The following is a 22,382-nucleotide window of genomic DNA, read 5'->3' on the forward strand; positions in this document are numbered from 1 at the left end:
GGGTGCTCCACAAGGGGTGTGGGTGAAGGGGCAGGTACGGGGGTCCGAGGGTGCCTGCCATCCCTAACCACAACCCAACACTGTGTGGTCTACTGTGGCAAAGGAGCAGCTGGAGTCTCAGCATCTGCAGAAGGCCTCTGATGGGCAGGACCACGCCGCCTCCTAACATGGCCCCTCGATCTGGGACAATCTCTAGCAATGTGACCCTGTCCGACGACAAATCCGACACTGGTCAGGTCTGCCTGCAATCTTCATCCTCTGGCGGAAATGAGATCCGTCAGGTCTCTGAAGCATAACATGATCATCAGTAATCAATGGATCAGGAACAAGCAGAAGGGCCCTTGGTACACCATCAAGAGTGGCGGTAACGGCCGCGGAAGCTGAGGCGGGAGAGCTCGGAAGGAGTGGTACCTCTAGAACCTGGCCAAAGGATGCCCCTATGGAAGCTAAAAGCTTCCAATAGGACCGAGGAAGAGCAGGGAACCGTGTGTGAGACCGGGGTAAGGCACTGATCCTCCACCACTGGATCAAAGCCCACCTGGTACTGAAAGAAGAAAATCTTCCTAGGACCAAGAGGGAAGGGGCTGCCAGCCAAAGCCTGAGACTTAGCTTCTGAAGAATGAAAGTCCACTTGGAAGAAGCCTCGACCAAGCAAACGAGTATCCTAAAAGTGCACAATCAGCTCTGAAGGGAGAGCTGCTAGAAGCCATTCATGGGCTTGCGAACGAGAGGGGTGGGAACCATAAACTCTCGCAACAAGGGTGGTCTGGACCTCAAGGTCAATGTCGTGCTGAAGAGAGGTGAGCTCGTCTTGTGAAAAATTGATGATTCTCCCGGCCAGTGGGGGTGACGAGAGATTGGCTGCGGCAGAAGAAGCCATAAAACCAATCAAGAAAAGTGGGCGGCTGACTTGAATCCAGATAAAATTGCGGCTGAAAAAGAGGCGGGTGCAGAGTAAGGGGGTAGAGGCGGGAGCTGAAGGGTGGGAAGAGCTGGGGTAGCAAGGGCAATGGGGAAGGTGGGGGTAGTAGAGGGGCAGGCGGGGATTGCAGATGGGCAGGCGGGGGCAGCAAATGGGGAGGCGGGGGCAGGAAAAGGGGCTGGCGGGGGCTGAAGAAAGGCAGGCGGGGGGCAGCAGAGGGGCTGTGTTAAATGTCCAGGCTAGTGACATCCTCCCCAGCTTCTTAAAAGTTGTCCGCAACTTTAAGCTTCAAGCCATATATTCAAGATATAATCATGTCCCATCGAGTGGGCACGAGACGAGATAGTCTCAAAAATCCAATATAACTGAAGAATCCATGTCCCAAAGAAATGGGTGAGACTAAATAAGTCTCCATGATAGCAATATTATAATCATGTCCCAAAATAAATGGGCGAGAATTCCGTGGAAGATATGCTAGACACAGGCATAAGAGCCAATTGTGTCTCAATCACCAATATCAATGAGATAATCACATGTCAATGAAAATCACCAACCAGGTGCTAAGACACTTAAATAAGTGCCATGCACAAGAAACTAGTGCCTTGCACAGAAACATGTGCTATTCATACAAACTGGTGCCATTCAAGAGCACAAACCATGGTGACAGAAAAGCTGGTTCTCCATAGTTCTGGCAATCCTTTCTCCCAATTCCAATAGTTCCCATGTTCTCCCATACAATCCCAACTCTGATCAACAAGCATGGTGTGAAAACAATGAAACACTCACGCCACAATCGCAACACGAATTCACGTGTACGGTGGAGTGTTCATTGAATTACCTTCTCACAATCCCAACATGAATCCACATGCATGGTGAGATGAACAATGAACCTCTTGGCCTCTGGATGGGGAGATAGTGATTCTAATATGGCATAAAAATAAATAAATCCATGTCCCAAATAAATGGGCGAGACAAAACAGTCTCATAAGTCCAGATATCATAATCCATGTCCCAAGTAAATGGGCGAGACAAAATAAGTCTCCTGCCAACAAGGCATCGGTCCACATGACCCTTGGCATAGACATAAGTCCCGTGCCAACCAGGTGTCATGTCCACTTTATCACTTGTACTCCAGGTTGGTACTCTGACCACACACCTTGGATGAGAGGTGGGCTCAAGTAACAAGATAAAACAACCACTCGTAGGCATAGATAGCCTGGTGTTCCATAAGCATTTCTGCTACACATAGTTTATAGGCATTTCGGCCACCAATAGTTTGTAGGCATTTCGGCCACCAACTCACACTACCTTCTCAAGTGCCCATGTTCATTTCCATCTGCTCTCTATTGTTCCACCCAGATATGGTAGAAACAATCTTCAAGAGAGCACATAGGACAAGAGAACACTACACACGGTATGTTGTGCTCGACACTACCCTCTCAAGTGCCCATGTTCCCTTCCATCTGCTCTCTATTGTTCCACCCAGATATGGTAGAAACAATCTTCAAGAGAGCACGTAGGACAAGAGAACACTACACATGGTATATGAACAATGAGTTTCATACGTCCAATGCATCCCAAATAAAGGGAATCAAAAAGAATAATCCATCTCAGTAAAAGGGAGTCATAAACTTAATCCATAAACTTGAGGATGGATCCAAATCCCTAGAAAAGAAGTCCAAGAATCTAGACATGTATACCATAATCCTTGTATACTATAACTCTTACCAGATACTCCGTGCTAACCACACCTTGGAGTAGAGGTGGACTTTATCCATAAAAGCATCATATCCATGAGATATCCAAAGATTTCTTCTTATAAACTCGGACAGACTTGTCCATAGAAATTGCTTGCGAAGCCCAATATCTATATAAATCTCGTCCAAGAAAGAAATCTCCATAGATATAATCCATCCCAATAAAGGGAGCCCCGGAGCCATAAACAGTGTTTCCTTGAAACCATCTCAAGGCAAACAATAACACCTTTCTCCTTGCATGGATACACAAGGGTTAGTGAACATCAAAAGCATTTCATAGTAAATAGCCAAAGCACCAACTTTGCAAACTTAAAGTATACTTAGCTTTTCTTTGGCAGGTTGGTCATGAAGCCAAAAGAAATATCTCGTCACCATATCCTTAAGATATCCTGAGATATATCTCCATATAGCTTGCCTGTAAGCTTGATAATATAATCCACAATATCCATATGGAAAGAGTGCTAAACGTGTGCACATAAAGCCAACTCCATACTTCCAAGATAAATTTTGTGAATTCATAAATCCTTAGACCAAGCTCTTGCTTCATAGGCTATGAAGTGGCTGGCCATGCTTAATAGCAATGATGGTAAGTGTGGCCCCCACTTGAGATCTTTTCTCTTCCTTATTGATAGAAGGAAGCCTCCGCTTCCAAGAAAGCCTATGCTCTGATACCAATGTAACTCGCAGTGGGTGCCTGGGGGACTAGGGCCTTTGGCACACTTGTTGATACCATCAATGCATATTAAAACATTTAAACATAGCCACAACCTTAACACATATCCATCATCACTTTGCATAAAACATAAAAGCTGGACAAAACATCCACAAATGCTGAAAATGGGGCTTGCACATGTGACACTGCATAGAGGCTGGAATGGGCCGACCCCCCCCCCCCCCCTCGGAGTATTTTATTACCCAAGGAGAATAATATGATGTACAAGCTTTGAGGGTTTTACTCTCCCCATGGGAGATGCCGGATTATCCATATACAAATGCCATAACACAGCCCAACACGAGGCTACCAAGCCGGAACACAAGCTGTAGAAATGCCGAGCCAACAATATAATCCATATACCTCCGTGTGGGTATTGATTCTTCCCCAAAAACCACGGGTCTTCATGCAATAGAGCTGGTAGAGCAAGTACAACTCTCCATTTAGCCGGTACAACAAGTACAATGCTTGGTACAGCAAGTATAGTAGCTGGTACGGCCGATGGCTGGTACAGCAAGTACAAAAGTTGTTACAGCAGGTACAATGGTTGGTACAGCTAGTATAGTGGCTAGTACAGCAAGTACAATGTCTAGTACAGTCGATACAGTGGCTGGTATAGTAGGTACAAGGGTTGGTACAGCTAGTACAAGGGCTAGTACAACAGGTACAGAAAGTACAAGGGCTGGTACAAGAAGTACAATGGCTAGAAATCATAATAAAATGATTAAATACCCTTGCCTTAAGTATTTCTTCACGATGGAAGCCTCCAAAACAGTCCCCAACAGCCGGTATTCTTCATGGGCAGCCTTTAAGAGAGAGAGAAAGAGAGTAGCCATCATTAGGGCAGCTTGTAACGGTGGTAGAGGCTAGTGTGCAGCAAGAGAGCCTCCATTAATGAAGAGAGAGGGCTCCAATTTATAGATTTGGGGCTCCCATGAGCTAAAATGGCAAGAGAAGGCTACAATGACAAGTGGAGAGTCACACAATAGCTGGAGTGACGAGTGAGGCCACTTGTCTCACTTTGATCCACTTTCTGACAAGTGTGAGGCCACTTGTCTTACTTTGATCCACTTTCTTGCCACATGTCCCAATCTAAGAGATGGGTTCTCCCATAATCTTTACCTCTAAAAATATCCCAACTAGTAGACATTCTGTCATAGGCACTTTGCCAACTCTTGGTATCTGCTCAATTCCAGATGTAATGACGCGAATAGAATTTCCATCGGAGTTGGGCCAAAAATAGCAAATCTCCTAAATTTTAGGAGTGTGGTCCTTTGTATTCTAGGATAATCCCCCATTCCCAAAGCTTGTACTTGTCATGTGCTTAAAATGCCATGGACATTCTCAGATGTTGGTCCAGAAGAGGCAGCCAGAAAAAGAGTATAAGAACCAGATTTGGAGCACAAGGTGCAGAAGTGGACTAGGAGAAGGACATGAAGAGGAGAAGGTGCTGTCGGCTGCAAAACAAGTGCTGTCGGCTGCATGACAAGGTAGGCGGCTGTACCAGAAGAAGAGAATTCAGGCGCTTCAGCGTGTATGGTGGCCGACGAGCAATTATGGAGAAAAGAGCCCAGTCGGCCAGCTCTTCTAGTGTTCAAGAAGCCTATAAATAGGCATAGGTGCTCCTCGTTGTAATCATTCACCTTTTCCAAGAAGGCAGCCTATGGCTGTAGATTAGGGGTACCTTTTTGTACCATATAATACACTGAATTTCCAGCATTTCTCTCTCTCTCTCTCTCTCTCTCTCTCTCTCTACTCTTCCCTTCTATCTGCGTTTTTGCATCAGTATGTTCTCAGTGGTGTTTAGGGCTGAAAGAAGACCCCCAGAGCTTCCGCGTGTTACATTTACTTTCCAAATATTCAGACATCCTGGAGTCCACCAGACCCCTTTCATACTGGGAAATGTCCAGGCTAGTGACACCTTGAAGCTAGAAAAGTAATAATTCAAGAACTTTGGCAAAAGTTGAGTAACATTCTTTTATTAAAAGAATAAAGAGGAAAGCAAAGCATGGTAGCTTTTTGCAAAAAGCAGGATCCCCCACCCCCCTCCCTTGGGTATTAAAGAAGCATGAACCTCTCCCTTCTCCTCATTCATTGAAGCTTGGAGATTATCCTCACCTTCATCAACATCATCATCGAGTTCATGGGAGAATGCAAGAAGACCATCTTCGTCATCATTATTATTGTTATGAAGCTTTTGATGGAGGGGTTTCTTCTACTACCCCTCACTAGCTATTTCTGTGCCGCCGCTCAGCCTCGCCGCTGCTGCCTAGCTCTGCCCTCGCTATGTGCTGCCGTTGCCACCCTCGCCTTGTGTTGCTCCTTGCCACCCAACATCGCCAGCAGCACTCTTTGGGATTACCGTTATTTGTGGAATTGACTCGCCGAGAGGTTGTATCTACTCCAGGATTGGGTATCCATTCTTTTAGCTGGACATCAAACACTTGTCAACTACAGATAACTACTAAGTATTCCTACAAGCTTGGAGATCTTTGGACTTGGGCTTGGATTTGGACTTGGACTTGGACTTGGATTTGGATTTGGCTTTGGACTTGGATCTGTACTTGGATTTGGATTTGGATATTGGATGTGGTATTGGTCCGGTGAGAGACTCTTGTGGGTCATCCTTGTGGTGTGCTCGGCATTAGAGATCTTGTGCCTTGACATCGACTTCAACCCAGATTTCTTCATCAACCTATTTGTTTGATATTGTATTCATTGATTGTATTGGTACTGGCTTGGAAAAGCCCGTGGATTGTTCTTGAATAAATTCCTGAAAGGGGACGGGGCTTGTTCCCTGCTTAGTGTGGTGTATTGTGCAAAGATGACTAAACCCTTGTCTCTCTCCTCCTCTCTCTATATCTTTATGTCTTGGATACGTGGTTGAGTCTATCACGGGACGCCCCGTTGGGCTTACATTGGTATCAGACCAGGATTTATCTTGAAGAATTTTTCTTGGGGTGAGAGAGTTGTGTCGAGAGAAGAGAGAAACCAAGGGCCTAATGAAGGGAACAACTGTGAGGCCGATCCAAGACTTCAAGATGGGAACCAGGGTCATATATTCATTGCTCAAGATACCGCGGCCATGTCATCAGAAGAGTATCATGACTTTTAGCAGTTCATCATACGATTTTTCAGAGATAAAGAATTCCTTGCTTGGTGAACCAAGAAGGAACATGACCAAGGAAGGGCTCAAATGTTTGAAGATTTCATCAAGGATTGAGCCACTGAAGCCAAAGGAGTCGAATTTGCTAAAGCTTATCTTCATACCAAAGGAGTCACCATTACACAAGGATCTAGAGCTACCCGTTCTATTTCCCATGGAGGAGACAAGGAAGCTACTCCTAGGCCTACTCTCTCAGATGCAGCTTCCTCGTCGGGAGACAGGTAAGGGAAAGGAAGGCAAAGAAGCCAGAGAGATCGGAAGATCATCAGATTGACATCATGCCAAGAAGTTCGACGAATGGTTTGCAATGGTGTTTAGCCCATTGCATGTTTTGACAAATAAAGCTGTGGAATCTTTGTGGACCCAAGCTAAAAGAGAACCCTTTTGAAGCATTAAGACTTTATGCTAGCAAAGGATTGGTGTTGGTTATTCTAGACCTTTTTGTGGTTGAACATGATGAGATTGCATTGGAGCAGTCTTGAACCAAGAAGGCCATGCTGTGGCTTATGAACGTCAAAGACAACAAGGTAGCAGATGTATTATCTTGGAGAACCCTGAGCTATGCGGTTTCTATGGGTTACTATATGGATTTCACTTTGATGAAAGATCCTTATGCTACCAAGGAGGATTTCAAAGATGTTTTGGAACATATTGTAGAATGAAGATTTGGTGACTTTTAATGTCGTTAAAAAGGGTTTTTTTACAATGCAAACCCACTTATGTGACACAAAGGATTTTGAGGCCAAATGTCACAAGCGGGGGGAAGAGCCGGACCCATATAATAATATGTGAACACACCAACTTGTAAACATTGTAAGTCACTTTGATGAATAAAATCCCATGCTACTCATGCTGTGTGGCCATCTTTTAGGCCAAATCCATGCCAGTTAATGCTTCAACTTTCTTTTGTGGAAAAATCCCCGTTCACACCTTGGTTCTGCTCGGTGTGTATAACACTGGTCAAGATTGGTGAAGGGACCAAATGGTGACACCACAAGTGACTACAACTCAAGTTTGGGAGAAGCTACTCCTATTGGCCTAGCAGAAAGGACATTAAGCTATACGTTTGAGAATGCTTTGTTAGATCAAAGTTTGATCAACAAAAGCTAGCAGGAATATTCCACCCATTGAATGTTTTATGGGAGAGTATTGCTGTGGATTTTATCCTTGGATAGCCAAAGACAGGATATGGAATGATGGTATATGGACTTTTCAGGTTACCTAGAAGATCAACCATTTATGTTATCAATTGGACCTTTCAGATCATTGGAGGACACATAATGCCTTCCATGACATTTTATTGGAACCATGTACAGGGTTACCCTCCCAGAGAAGCATGTATTGAAGGATCCACCACCAGAGGAGCATGTATTGAGGATCCACCAGGGGTGGAAGAGCCAGAACAGATTGAGTTTTATCGTGTGAGAAAAAGAGGAAAGATAGAGGTCAGAAAGTTCCTCTTGGAATACGAGAATTATTAGCTATTGGATGCGAAATGGATGCCAGAGAAGTACTTAAAGAACTATCCAAATATACTATGAGCTTATGAGGAAGTGGTTAGTCCATATGTATTTGAAGTACAAATATGGACGTCTTGCGATCAAGACAGATTCAAGAGGGAGGGATTGTGCCTCTAGCCCTCTTCACTGTATGTATATTGGACTGGAATTGATCATTATTATGCTTATATAATGGTTACTTGGACATGCTCTAGTTTGGGTGGCAATGATGCCCGATAGCCCAAGGAGCAAGATTTGTATATGGGAGGCAACGATGCCAGATGACCCATTGGATGGCACCGATGCCAGATATCTTGGACTTCATAGTCGGGCGGTCATTCGACTAGATGGCTGTTTTGGACTTCACAGTTGGGCGGTCATTGCAACCAGATGGCCTAGATGACTATATTGGACTTCGCAGTCGAGCGGTCATTGCGACCAGATGGCCCAGATGACTGTATTGGATTTCATAGTCGGGCGGTCAATGCGACCAGATGGCCTAGATGATTATTGATGAACTCTTAGGCGGTCCTAGTGACTAGATGGCCTTGAGCGATAGTCTGACAGTTTCCATCGGGAGCCAGATAGCTCAGCATCATTTTCGATGAAACCGGACAGGACAATCCATGAATAGGAGGATCATTACTTGTGCACTGCATACTAATGTATGTTTGAATTTCTTTGACTTTGTGTGTTGTTTTTGATGTGTGGACAATGCTTGGATTACTGGCATGTGATAGTCCACTGGGCTCCAGACTACTTGGCTAGTACCTGGAATACCTAGTAGACGTGAATGATGCATACTTGTTTGTTGACTAGCTTCTGTCTAGTTCTTGTAGGAGGTAAGTATGCATTTATTTTATCTAACACACGTGACAGGCCATGAAGACGTACCATCAAGAACAAAGACATTGGTCAAATATAAGGCATAGAGATGTTGCTAGATGAGCAGATGACACCACAAATATGGGGAACCAAGCTCACCCGATAGGGCTAGTACTGGGTAATATTTGAAACATATGGATGTACTTGATGTCTTGGAACACATGAATATACATGGAACATATGGATGTGCTTGGAACACTTGCAGCTTGTAGAGCTGAGGACAACTGCGATATAAGAGGGAGGCAATGTAACTATTTGGCCCTCCTAGCTCTATTTCACATGATGGAACACATGCCTAGACACATGGACAAGTTGATGAAAGCATGGGAACAGGGATCATGAAGTTGGCTCAGGAAAAGGCACCAGTTTTGGACAAAAAAGCAAGAAAAAGCAAAAAGTAAAACTAAGTTAACCGCGAGCTAAGGGCACCATTGGAAAGAGGAGATTGAGCCGGATCAAAAAGCTAAAAGCAGCTCTAGGGCCAAAAAGCACGGCCCTGAAGCTAGAAAAGTAATAATTCAAGAACTTTGGCCAAATTTGAGTAACATTCTATTATTAAAAGAATAAAGAGGAAAGCATAGTGAAAAGGTAAAAGCAAAGTATAGTAGCTTTTTGCAAAAAGCAGGACCCCCCCCCATTGAGTATAAAAGAAGGATGAACCTCTCCCTTCTCCTCATTCATTAGATTATCCTCACCTTCATCAACATTGTCATCGAGTTCGTGGGAGAGTGCGAGAAGACCATCTTCGTCATCATCATCATCATCATTGTTATCAAGCTTTTGATCGAGGGGTTTCTTTTACCACCCCTCACCGGCTATTTCTGTGCCGCCACCGCCCAACTCTGCTGCCACCACCGCCGTGTGCTACTCCTTGCCGCCCAATGCTGCTAGCAGCACTCTTTTGGATTACCGCTATTTGTGGAATTGACTTGCCGAGAGGTCATATCTACTCCAGGATTGGGTATCCATTCTTTTGGCTGGACATCAAACACTTGTCAACTACAGATAACTACTATGAGTATTGCTACAAGCCTGGAGATCTTTGGACTTGGACTTGGATTTGGACTTTTGGACTTGGACTCGGACTCGGACTCGGACTTGGATTTGTACTTGGATTTGGATTTGGATATTGGATCTGGTACTACCCTGGTGAGAGACTCTTGTGGGTCATCCTTGTGGTGTGCTCGACATCAGAGATCTTGTGCCTCGACATCGACTTCGATCCAGATTTCTTCATCGACATATTTGTTTGATATTGTATTCATTGATTGTATTGGTCTTGGCTTGGAAAAGCCCGTGGATTGTTCTTGACTAAATTCCTGAAAGGGGGTGGGGCTTGTTCCCTGCTTAGTGTAGTGTACTTTGCAAAGATCTAAACCCTTCTCTCTCTCCCCCTCTCTCTATATCTTTATCTCTTGGATACGTGGTTGAGTTCGTCACGGCACGCCCTGCTGGGCTTACACCAAGGGATGAAGTTTATCCAAGGGGTGGAGCCAAGGGTGCTAGGATGAGTTTCAAGAAGAAGGATTCATGTTGTGTTTAGGGATAGGGCAGGAAGGCAAGGGGACAAAGTGGAACAGATCCACAGATAGTGGAACAGATCCACAGATCTCTACATCAGATTTGGAGTGGGTGGATTCAAAGACCTAAGGCAAGGTTTTTAGTGGAAAGGTTGCCAGTAAGGGAAGGATGACAGGTATGGGAGACCATATATGGAGACAGGAATGATGACAGTCATCCAGGGTCAAAGGTTGGAATCCCATCATCAAGTTTAGTAGGAGGGGATGTCATGTGCATGCAGATAGACATGCCTAATCCAAGGCTAATCTTGATAGGTAGCAGATAAACAGCTAGATTAGGGCTCTAGCATGGGTCCAGGTGTGCGCATAAGACATCCAGTGGACAAGGTGCCTGTGGGTCAGATCTGGATTGCGTATGGAGTAGGTTGGTAGCATATATGAATATATGGGATTTTCTGCTGGCCGACTGCTGGCCAGCCAGTTTCTTGGGCATGCTTGGGCCTATAAAAGGCCATTGTTAGCTATCTCACTCCTTTACGGAGTAGGTCATAGAATAGGCTTTTGTTACTCTTTTTGGGAAGGCCAAAGGCCATAGACATTGTAACTTTTATGTACTTTATGAATCTACTAAAAATACAGCCCTCTCTCTCTCTCTCTCTCTCTCTCTCTCTCTCTCTCTCTCTGTGTCACTTTGGCCTTTTGAAGACGTTAATATAACATTTCATTTCATTTCATTTCTCTCTCTCTCTCTCTCTCTCTCTCTGTGTGTCTATGCTGATTGTTTTTGTTAGACATCATCATCCCCTTGCTGCTAGCTTCCTGTGTGGTGTCCTATTTTAGCCTTTGGGGCTGACCATGTTAGCTAGAGGGGCTGGTCACCCCTCACATCTTTTTTCCCATATTTTCCCCATTTTATGGAGTCTTGGACATTTTATCCTAGTCGTGGAGAGCTGGTTAGCTGCCCCTACATGGGCATATATATAGCCGGTCCCTCCCTCACTCTTTTTCATTGCATTGCATTGTTTGCTGCAGTCCCTCACATACGAGGCCTTCTTCCCCTCTTGCTCGGGACTTGTATTCTTGGTTGGTGATATTGAGAGCAGGTCTATACCTGTGTTTCCTCTCCATCTCTCTCTCTCACTCTCTCTCTTGTGTTTCCACTTTCCATCTTCCGCCGTGCATTCTATCATGGTATGAGAGTGCCGGTGACATTCAGTGTTGGATGCTCCCTCCTGTCCCTCCTGCATTTTTTCTTCTCAGTCTTGCTGCTGGTCGGTCTGCCTCTTCCTGGCGCTTCTCCACAGTAGCTTGAGGTCATCCGTTAGTGGTTTTGACCCCTGAGATCCCTTCTTCACTTGTCGGCTGCTCTGTTTCAGGGCAGCAGCACCTTGTGTGCTGCGTTTTTTTCTACAGGTAGTTTTTGAAAGAGTGCACAGAGCGGAAGCAGAGTGGCACTAGAATGCGCTGAACAGAGAGTGCAAGAGAGAGAGAGAGATATGGAGAAAACTATGCTGAATATACTGAAGCAAAACAGTCCCAAGCAAGAGACACTACAAGTCTCATAAGTGAGGGACCAAAATATGTACAAGACTGAATGAGAAAAGAGACGCTAGCCCCACCTATTTATAGGTGAGGAGGGCTGGCCGACTGGAGTTGAATATACTAGTCGACTGGAGCATATGAGTTGGTCGACAGGTAAAATACCAAAGGGCTGGGAAAAATCCCAGAAAAATATGTTAAATAGGGGTGGCCAACCCACAATCAAGGGCCATACAAATGGGACCAAAAGGACACCAGAAATGGGTAGAAACTGGGGATGAATGTGCTAACACCCCCTTTCAGCACCAGATGCTGAACATAACTCCGAGAAGCTGAAGAAGTCATCCTCTGTCAAAGACAAAAGAAAGCAGCAACAACAGGTACCAGGAAAGCTCCACAAGCAGTCTCCACAGCAACTCAACTACAAAAGTAACAGAACAAGCTGCCAGGTACACTGTTCTTCTAGAAGAAATCAACCATGAAGGTTGCATCGTGCTGCTCCAAATAACGGTGCCAAACCCAAATATAAACACAGTGTCACACGAATCCTTAGAAACGTGTAGCTCCAAGAAGATAATACCCTCAAAAGAAATAGAGTCCATCTGCTCCAACTTTGTACCAAGAGTAGCCAAATGCTGTATAATAGCACCTTTCTTGAAGGTCGGCATCGCCAGATGTAAGAACTCAACTGCCCCCTCTGAAAATTGATGTCGGGACTCCACAGGCCCAACCAAATCCAAATCCCAATCCTTCAATCCGTGGAAGTACCACTGTGCCCCAGGCACGGTTCACGGACACACCTGACCACAATCCAAAATCCTCACACAGAGTAAGGGAAGTAGGAACATTCACTGTAGTGGTAACTGAAGTAGTAGTAGCCTGCATAACACAGCGTAGAAGCAGGCTCCTCCATAGAAGGCAAAGGGACCAGCAACACATCCCGGTCACTGGTTGATGAAGAAAGAATCGGAGACGAAGCAATAGGAGAAAAATCCCCCTCAGAAGTTGTGAGCAAAGATAGCCCACTGTCTTCCTCAAAAACATTACCAGAGATATCATCCTGGCAAGGAGAAGTATGCACAGAAACTGAAGGCAGGGCAACAGGAGAAACAAACTCCTCAGATGCAATGAGCCAAACCGGAATATCCTTCGCTACAGGAACATCTCCAAAAGAAGTATCCACAAAATCACTGGCTGCACAGCACCCAGAAGTAGAAAGCATATGCCAATCACTGGCATCACCGTACAGGTCACAAAGCAACTGCCACACATAGAAGGTAGAAGCATCATCAGGAGCATAGATGAAGTGTCGAAGAACCGAATCCTAGCAATTCAGGAGGAGAAAGCCATAGATCTGTCCGTTAGTCTTCTTCCACCGACACACATCCTCCATAGAGGCAAGGTCCGGCAAGCACCGATTCTTGTACGAGAGAAACTCCGTCAAACCATACTCCTTGAGAATAGAAGTAACCTGCAACTTCCATGACTGAAAGTTACCACCATCCAACTTGTGTGCCTCATCAAGGAAATAACAAGAGAGTGGTACGGGAGCCAAATCTGAAGCTGTCATCATGGATCCAATCAAAAGAACCAACCCTCATAAGATAAAACTGTCCAAATCAGAAAACGCTGATATATGGTCTTTCCTCCCACCAAAACGCAGCCCTAAGAGGCTGGACAACACTCGAGAATCCTCCTGTAGCAAAAAATGCAGAAGCTTTTGTCGACTGTACCTCCAACCTTGAGGTCACTAGAAGAGGGAAGCAAAAAATGCGGATTTGATATAGAGAAAAAAGGCAGCCACACAGGGCCAGGGAATATGCTGTAAGAGGGTGCAAGAGGGAAAGGCAACAACAAAGACAGTAGCTTGGGCTCTCCTCAAGAAAACGCACAATCTCTGAAGAAGAAGTGTCCTCCACAGGTACCAAGAGTGCCACCAAAGCCTGCAACACCAAAGACCCCCTCTGCAAAGGAGCAAACCCACAGGAGAGGAAAAATGCAGCAAAGGAAGCTGCTGTCCTGAAGAAAACAGGCCGCCTATGTCCCAAACTCCACATGGAACAGAAAACACTGGTCAAACAGTACCAGAAGGCTATGTTGATGAAGCCAAACTGAAGGGTGCAGCAACCAGCAGGTTCAGTCCAGAAAACGCAGCAAAGGAAGCTGCAGTTTTGAGAGAAAAACGTAGAGGCAAAGTGACCAGGTTTAGTCCAGAAAATGCAGCATGAAGAGCTGCAGATCTGAAGGAAAACGCAGAGAAGGAGGTGCTGAAAACAGTGCTGAATCTGTTAGAAGTCATCTCCTGTCTATTTTTATACACCAGGGCCTTTGTTGTGGGTGTGCCCGCCCTTATGAGGTGTTTTCTCATTTTTCCCCACTCTCCGTATTTTTCCCCCATTTTTCCCTATTTTTCTGTGGCGGCATGGGAGGCAGTCTAGTAGTGGCAGGAGGACCTTGAACCTGGCCGACTACATTTGTGGAGATTCTGGAAGTGGCCGACTGCACTGCATGAGTCGTGGACTTCCTTGATGCTGGCCGACCCACTGTGCTGCTAGCCGACCGTAGATTTTCAGTCGTGGAGGTGTTTTTGTGTCCTGTCGGCTGCCCTATAGTAGGCCGACTGCTGATGAGGGGCCAAGAGTTTGAGCAGATAGACTCGGGGGATTCCAGTGAGGAGCAGCCTGCTTCTCCCAGGATTGATTATCTACAGGATTTGATCTTGGTTGGTTTTGAGATTTTTCATACCTTCTCCAAGCTGGAAACACGACATACGACTTCGGGGAGTGTTCTCACACTTGGGTTTGGCACCATTATTTGGAGCAAGACATCATCATCCCCTTGCTGCTGGCTTCCTGTGTGGTGTCCTATTTTAGCCTTTAGGGCTAACCATGCTAGCTAGAGGGACTGGTCACCCCTCACATCATTTTCCCCATTTTATGGAGTCTTGGACCTTTTATCTTACTTGTGGAGAGTTGGTCGGCTGCCCTTACATGGGCATATATATAGCCAGTCCCTCCCTCACTCTTTTTCATTGCATTGCATTGTTTGTTGCAGTCCCTCACATATGAGGCCTTCTTCCCCTCTTGCTCGGGACTTGTATTTTTTAGTTGGTGATATTGAGAGTAGGTCTATACCTGTGTTTCCTCTCCATCTCTCTTCTGTGTTTCCACTGTCCATCTTCCGCTGTGCATTCTATCAGTTCTTGCATCAAGTGTTCCTATGCGCAGTACTTGGGGCTGAAAGAAGACTACCTAGAGCTTCCGCACGTCACGGGCATCAATATTGAATTGTTTTCATGCTTGTCATTTGCCAAGGTTAAAGACATGTCCTAGGCTTAAAGGGCCTTTTGAGGATCAAATGTGAACTTAGTTTGAAAATGTCATGAGCATCATGGCTGTGTCTTCCGTTCACTCCAAAGAAACTGAGTTCGATTGTTTTTATATGAAGATTTGTCTCTTAAGGTGACATCTTTATGCATGAACCTGCATCTACTCTTGGATCATAGCACGTAGTGCATGCTATGCATGATGGAGTTGATTTGAAGCTTTGTGAGTAGACTCTCATGGAGTCAAGATCACAGCTTTGTTTTTTGTGAAGTTTGGAAAATAATCTGAACTTTCCATTGCTATATCTTGTCAGTTCAACAAATAATCTTATGCTTTTTGATTCATGTGTGCAGGAAATTGCATTGTTGAGCACGCTGAAGCATTCCAATATTCTACATTACAAAGGGAGTGAAATGGTAAATAAAGGGTGCCGGTCTTCTTTTTAATCTGAAAGAAGTGTGTTTGTTTATTGTTTGCATGTGCACACTTTTACCCCCACTCGTGTCTCATCAAATGCGTTTGCTTTATACAATTTACAAGTGAAACACACATGAGCAGTGTTTAGCTAGCTACATGTAACAATTCTGAGTACCCTCACTTGTCTACTTCTTCCCCACATCAATTCACCAAAGTCCTTTCCAAGAGAGTCCATAATTTGCTATGTCCAGTATTGAGGAGTGTTTTGGTGAGTTCAAGGTAGGCTTGCCTAATCACTGAGGTGTGCCTTTACTGCTGATCCAAACATTGGCCATGAGATGTACAACCATGATGTTTCAGTAGTTTTGAGGGTTAATTATGTCTCCTGCCTTTCAATTGGGTATCCCAGCATGTTCGAGGGAGGCCTCAGCAAATCAATTCGTTGAAAAGCTCATCCAAGATTGGTGTATAATAGACATCCCAGCATAGGCTTGCCATATGGCTGGGTAAGAGGAGTGGGCAACTAAAGGCTGGATGCACACTTTCTCTTTGAGCTGTTGTTATTGATTATGAGAGCTATGTAGTATTCACTTTGCTTTTTATCACTAGTATTCACTTTAGTTGCTGTTATAATGGCTGAATCCACTCTCATTATAGGAATGTGCGTGCATGCAGGTTGGTGAAAGTTTATATATATATTTGGAACTTGTGTCCGGTGGCTCTATCTACAGACTCCTTCAAGAGTTTGATAGATTTTCTGAGCCTGTTATCCGGCGTTATACCCGACAGATTCTTCTGGGATTGCAGTACCTGCATAGCAAGAACACTGTTCACAGGTACAGTCTAAAGTATTTCTTTGCAAGCGGACCATCTTTTCTTTTTGTCTTAAAATAGAACTCCATAAAGCAAAAACAGGGTTGGGAACATAAAACAGCATTTTATTTTCAGAGGGATTAATATTTTATGCATGGAGCCATGGATATATCAAGGTTTATTGACAACCTAGGAAGCTTGATTCTTTTTAGCTGTAGCAATGTGCGTCTAGAAGTTCTTGTTTCTCTCACCTATATGCATGGAATTTTTGCTTTACTTTACTCATTAGTTTACTAATTCTAGTGTTCTTTTATTTTTTAAAAGAAATATTAATTATTTTCTTCTTGAGTTCTTAGTAGGCATTGTGTCCACCACCAATGAGAGTCCCAACTTTTCCTAAACCTAAGTGAGCAGCTCGGGTGTTGACGAGAATATAAATATACTGCGCACCCCCTACTGTGCTGCGCCTGCCCTGGCACGCTGCTCTGCTGTGCTTGCACTGTGCACCCTGCCCGTTGTGCTGGCCTGCTCACGCTACGCGTTGGTGGCCTCTCCCTATTCGTATCCACCCGCCCGTGCTGCTCTGGTCGCGCTGCCCTGTCCACGCTGTGCTGTGCCTGGCGGCGCTGCTCTGTTGTGCACCCTGCCTGCTAGTCCCTTCGCCTCTCTAATCCCACCCACCCTTCGTCGGGCCCCCAAGGCAGCAACATAACTCTCTCTCTCTCTCTCTCTCTCTCTCTCTCTCTCCTCCCTGCCTGTGGGAAGCGCTGCAGAGTAATCTCGAGGAATGGCTCCGAGTCTCCAAGAGAAGCTCGAGGCCCTCGAGACGGCAATGAAGGCACTAATCAGCCTCAATGAGGTGGAGAACAAATTACATCGGCACCTCATGGCCCTCGAAGCACGGGCCACGGACCTTGAACAAGAGAACACGGCACTCAAGGAGGAGGTGAGTGCATTGAAAGTGGAACTGGTAGCCATCAAGAACACCGAGAAGGAAGAAGGGGAGATCAACGACAACACTCTCACGGCCATCAAAGAAGAGATCTCCAAGGAGATCACAAAGGACATGGAGGGAAAACTCGAAGCCAAGCAATCAAGATGGGTTGAAGTGGTGAAGAAGAACATCCGTAAAGAAGTGAGGGAGGAGACTCAAAGGGAAGAACACCAAATCATTCACACCACCATTGAGGAGAAGCTGGACAAAACATCCACAAATGTTGAAAATGGAGCTTTGACACAAGTGACCACATAGAGGCCGGAATGGGCCGACCCCCCCCCCCCCCCCCCCCGGAGTATTTTATTACCCAAGGAGAATAATATCATGTACAAGCTTTGAGGGCCTTACTCTCCCCACGGGAGATGCCGTATTATCCATATACAAATGCTATAACACAGCCCAACACAAGGCAACCAAGCCGGAACATAGGCTGTAGAAATGCCGAGCCAACAACATACTGCATATACATCTGTGTAGGTACTGATTCTTCCCCAAACCCACGGGTCTTCATGCAATAGAGCTGGTACAGCAGGTACAACTCTCCATTCAACCGGTATAGTAGGTACAATGGCTGGTACAGCCGATACAACAGCTGGTACAACAGGTGCAGTGGCTGGTATAGCCGGTACGATGGCTGGTACAGCAGGTACAGCAAGTACAAATGTTGGTACAACATGTACAGTGACTAGTATAGCAGGTATAGTGGCTGGTACAGCAAGTACAGGAGCTGGTATAGTCGGTACAATGGGTGGTACAGCAAGTACAAGGATTGGTACAGCCAATACATTGGCTGGTACAGTAGGTACAAAGGCTGATACAACAAGTACAATGGCTAGAAATCATAATAAATGATTAAATACCCTTGCCTTCAGTATTTCTTTGCGATGGAAGCCTCCAAAACAGTCCCCAACAGCCGGTATTCATGGGCAGCCTTCAAGAGAGAGAGAAAGAGAGTAGCCATCATTAGGGCAGCCTGTAACGGTGGTAGAGGCCAGTGTGCAGCAGGAGAGTCTCTATTAATGAAGAGAGAGGGCTCCAATTTATAGATTTGGGCCTCCCATGAGCTAAAATGGCAAGAGAAGGCTACAATGACAAGCGGAGAGCCACACAATAGCTGAAGTGACAAGTGTGAGGCCACTTGTCTCACTTTGATCCATTTTCTAACAAGTGTCAGGCCACTTGTCTCACTTTGGTCCACTTTCTTGCCACATGTCCCAATCTAAGAGATGGGTCCTTCCATAAACTTTATCTCTAAAAATATCCCAACTGGTAGACATTCTGTCATCATAGGCACTTTGCCAACTCTTGGTATTTGCTCAATTCCAGATGTAATGACGCGAACAGAATTTCCATCGGAGTCGGGCCAAAAATAGCAACTCTCCTAAATTTTAGGAGTGTGGTCCTTTTTATTCTAGGATAATCCCCCATTCCCAAAGCTTGTACTTTCCAAATATTTAGACATCCTGGAGTCCACCAGACTCCTTTCATACTGGGAAATGTCCAGGCTGGTGACATCCTATCCAACTTCTTAAAAGTTATCCGCAACTTTAAGCTTCAAGCCATATATTCAAGATATAATCATGTCCCATCAAGTGGGCGAGACGAGTAATGAAAATCACCAACCAGGTGCTAAGACACTTAAATAAGTGCCGTGCCTCACAGAAACGTGCTATGCACACAAACTGGTGCCCTTCAAGAGCACAAACCATGGTGACAGAAAAGCTGGTTCTCCATAGTTATGGCAATCCTTTCTCCCAATCCCAACAGTTCCCATGTTCTCCCATACAATCCCAACTCTGATCAGTGTATGGTGGAGTGTTCATTGAATTGTCCTCTCACAATCCCAACATGAATCCACATGCATGGTGAGATGAACAATGAACCTCTTTGCCTCTGTATGGGGAGATAGTGATTCCAATAAGTCCAGATATCATAATCATGTCCCAAGTAAATGGGCAAGACAAATCAGTCCCATAAGTCTAGATATCATAATCCAAGCTCAAAGCACACAAACATGTGCCAATCCACATGACCCTTGACGTACACATAAGTCCCTTGCCAACCAGGTATCATGTCCACTTTACCACTTGCACTCCGTGTTGGTACTCTGACCACACACCTTGGATGAGAGGTGGGCTTAAGTAACAAGATAAAACAATCACTCGCAGGCATAAATAGCCTGGTGTTCCATAAGCATTTCTGCTGTGCACATAGTTTATAGGCATTTCGGCCACCAACTCACTCTACCCTCTCAAGTGCCCATGTTCCCTTCCATCTGCTCTCTATTGTTCCACCCAGATATGGTAGAAACAATCTTCAAGAGAGCACGTAGGACAAGAGAATACTACACACGGCATGTTGTGCTCGACACTACCCTCGGAAGTGCCCATGTTCCCTTCCATTTGCTCTCTATTGTTCCACCCTCACATGGTAGAAACAATCTTCAGGAGAGCACGTAGGACAAGAGAACACTACACAGGGTATGTGAACCATGAGTTTCATAAGTCCAATGCATTCCAAATAAAGGGAGCTAAAAAGAATAATCCATAAACTTGAGGATAGATCCAAATCCCTAGACAAGAAGTCCAGGAATCCATAGACCTGTATACCATAACTCTTACCACATACTCCGTGCTAACCACACACCTTGGAGTAGAGGTGGACTTTATCCATAAAAGCATCATATCCATGAGATATCCAAAGATTTCTTCTCTATAAACTTGGATAGATTCGTCCATAGAAATTGCTTGTGAAACCCAATATCTATATAAATCTCGTCCAAGAAAGAAATCTCCATAGATATAATCCATCCCAATAAAGGGAGCCATAAAAAGAATTCATCCCATTAAAGGGAGCCATAAACAATGTTTTCCTGAAACCATCTCAAGGTAAACAACAACACCTTTCTCCTTGCATGGCTATACAAGAGTTAGTGAACATAAAAAACACTTCATAGTAAAAGCACTAACTTTGCAAACTCAAAGTATACTTAGCTTTTCTTTGCTAGGTTGGTCATGAAGCCAAAAGAAATATCTCGTCACCATATCCTTAAGATATCTTGAGATATATCTCCATATAGCTTGCTTGTAAGCTTGATAATATAATCCACAATATCCATATGGAAAGAGTGCTAAATGTGTGCAGATAAAGCCAACTCCATACTTCCAAGATAAATTTTGTGAATTCTTAAATCCTTAGATCAACAAGCTGTCTACTGCTCATGCTCTTGCTTCATAGGCTCTGAAGTGGCTGGCCATGCTTAATAGCAATGATGGTAAGTGTAGTCCCCACTTGAGATCTTTTCTCTTCCTTATTGATAGAAGGAAGCCTCCGCTTCCAAGAAAGCCTATGCTCTGATACCAATGTAACTCGAAACTCGCGGCGGTGCCCGGGGGACTAGGGCCTTTGACACACTTGTTGATACCATCAATGCATATTAAAAAAATGGCCACAGCCTTAACATATATCCATCATCACTTTGCATGAAACATAAAAGCTGGACAAAACATCCACAAATGCTGAAAATGGAGCTTGCACGTGTGACACCACATAGAGGCCGGAATGGGCCTCCCCCCCCTCCCCCCCCCCCCTGGAGTATTTCATTACCCCAGGAGAATAATATCATGTACAAGCTTTGAGGGCCTTACTCTCCCCACGGGAGATGCTGGATTATCCATATACAAATGCTATAACACAGCCCAACGCGAGGCAACCAAGCCGGAACATAGGCTGTAGAAATGCTGAGCCAACAACATAATCCATATACCTCTGTGTGGGTACTGATTCTTCCCCAAAAACCACGGGTCTTCATGCAATAGAGTTGGTACAGCAAGTACAACTCTCCATTCAGCCGGTACAACAGGTACAATGGCTGGTACAGCCGGTGCAACGGCAGGTACAGCAGGTACAGTGGTTGGTACAGCCGGTACAACGGCTGGTACAGCAGGTATAGCAAATACAAATGCTGGTACAGCATGTACAGTGACTAGTACAGCAGGTACAGTGGCTGGTACAACAAGTACAGAAGCTGGTACAGCCGGTACAATGGTGTCAAAATACGCAACGGAGATGATGACCAGATCTGGGAACACGAGCAAAAAAACGCATGCAGAAAAACAGCACAAGAGAGAGTGAGAAATAGGCGTGTAACTTTGCCCTGATATACACAAGAAGATCCCGGTATGATACACTAGTGGCAAGGGCGCTGGGGGCCTATTTATATGCCCCCAGATGAGTAGTCGGCTTGCTGAAAGCTCCACGACTGCAGCATCAGTCGGCCAGCACTAAATGAAGCCCATGACTGCATACATCCAGTCGGCCAGCAGCACAGAGGTCCACGACTGCTGTTGGGCAGTCGGCCAGTCACCTGTCTGTTGATGGGTCAGTTGGCCAGCCACTCAGTGCTCCTGCCAACTCAGGGCTGCCTCCCAAGCCACAGAAAAAATGGGAAAAATAGGGGAAAAATGCGGAGAGTGGGGAAAAATGATAAAACACCTCATAAGGGCGGGCACACCCACAACAAAGGCCCTGGTGTATAAAACTAGACAGGAGATGACTTCTAACACCCCCTCTTAGCCCTGGCTGTGAAACCAACCACTGGGAGCTGGGGTGCCGCCTGAGCAAATCCTGAGAGAGCGACTTCGTGAAGAGGTCCACCGTACTGTCCTCCGTCGAACAGAACTCTAGCAAGATGTCATCAGCAACGATCTGTTCACGAACAAAGTGCCTCTGGATGACCATGGGTTCCTCCAGTGGAAGCCCAACCCTGCAATGCAACCTCTGCAACCTCACCACCTCACAAGCAGCATCACAAACAGCTCGGTACTCTG

At 45.3% G+C, this 22,382-nt stretch overlaps 1 protein-coding gene across 3 annotated transcripts in view; it reads left to right on the plus strand.

Moving 5' to 3' along the window:
• LOC147625117 (mitogen-activated protein kinase kinase kinase YODA-like) overlaps nt 1–22,382 on the plus strand; it is a 71,024-nt gene that overhangs the window by 14,608 nt on the left and 34,034 nt on the right. For all 3 annotated transcript variants that reach the window (XM_086818386.1, XM_086818385.1, XM_086818387.1), the window contains 2 exons: nt 15,680–15,742; nt 16,419–16,579. In XM_086818386.1, the coding sequence (XP_086674512.1) occupies nt 15,680–15,742; nt 16,419–16,579 (224 nt within the window). The remainder of the gene's footprint in view (nt 1–15,679; nt 15,743–16,418; nt 16,580–22,382) is intronic.

Source organism: Cibotium barometz, chromosome 24 (assembly GCF_041138505.1).
Source record: "Cibotium barometz isolate CiBa-2024 chromosome 24, ASM4113850v1, whole genome shotgun sequence".
Lineage (NCBI taxonomy): Eukaryota > Viridiplantae > Streptophyta > Polypodiopsida > Cyatheales > Cibotiaceae > Cibotium > Cibotium barometz.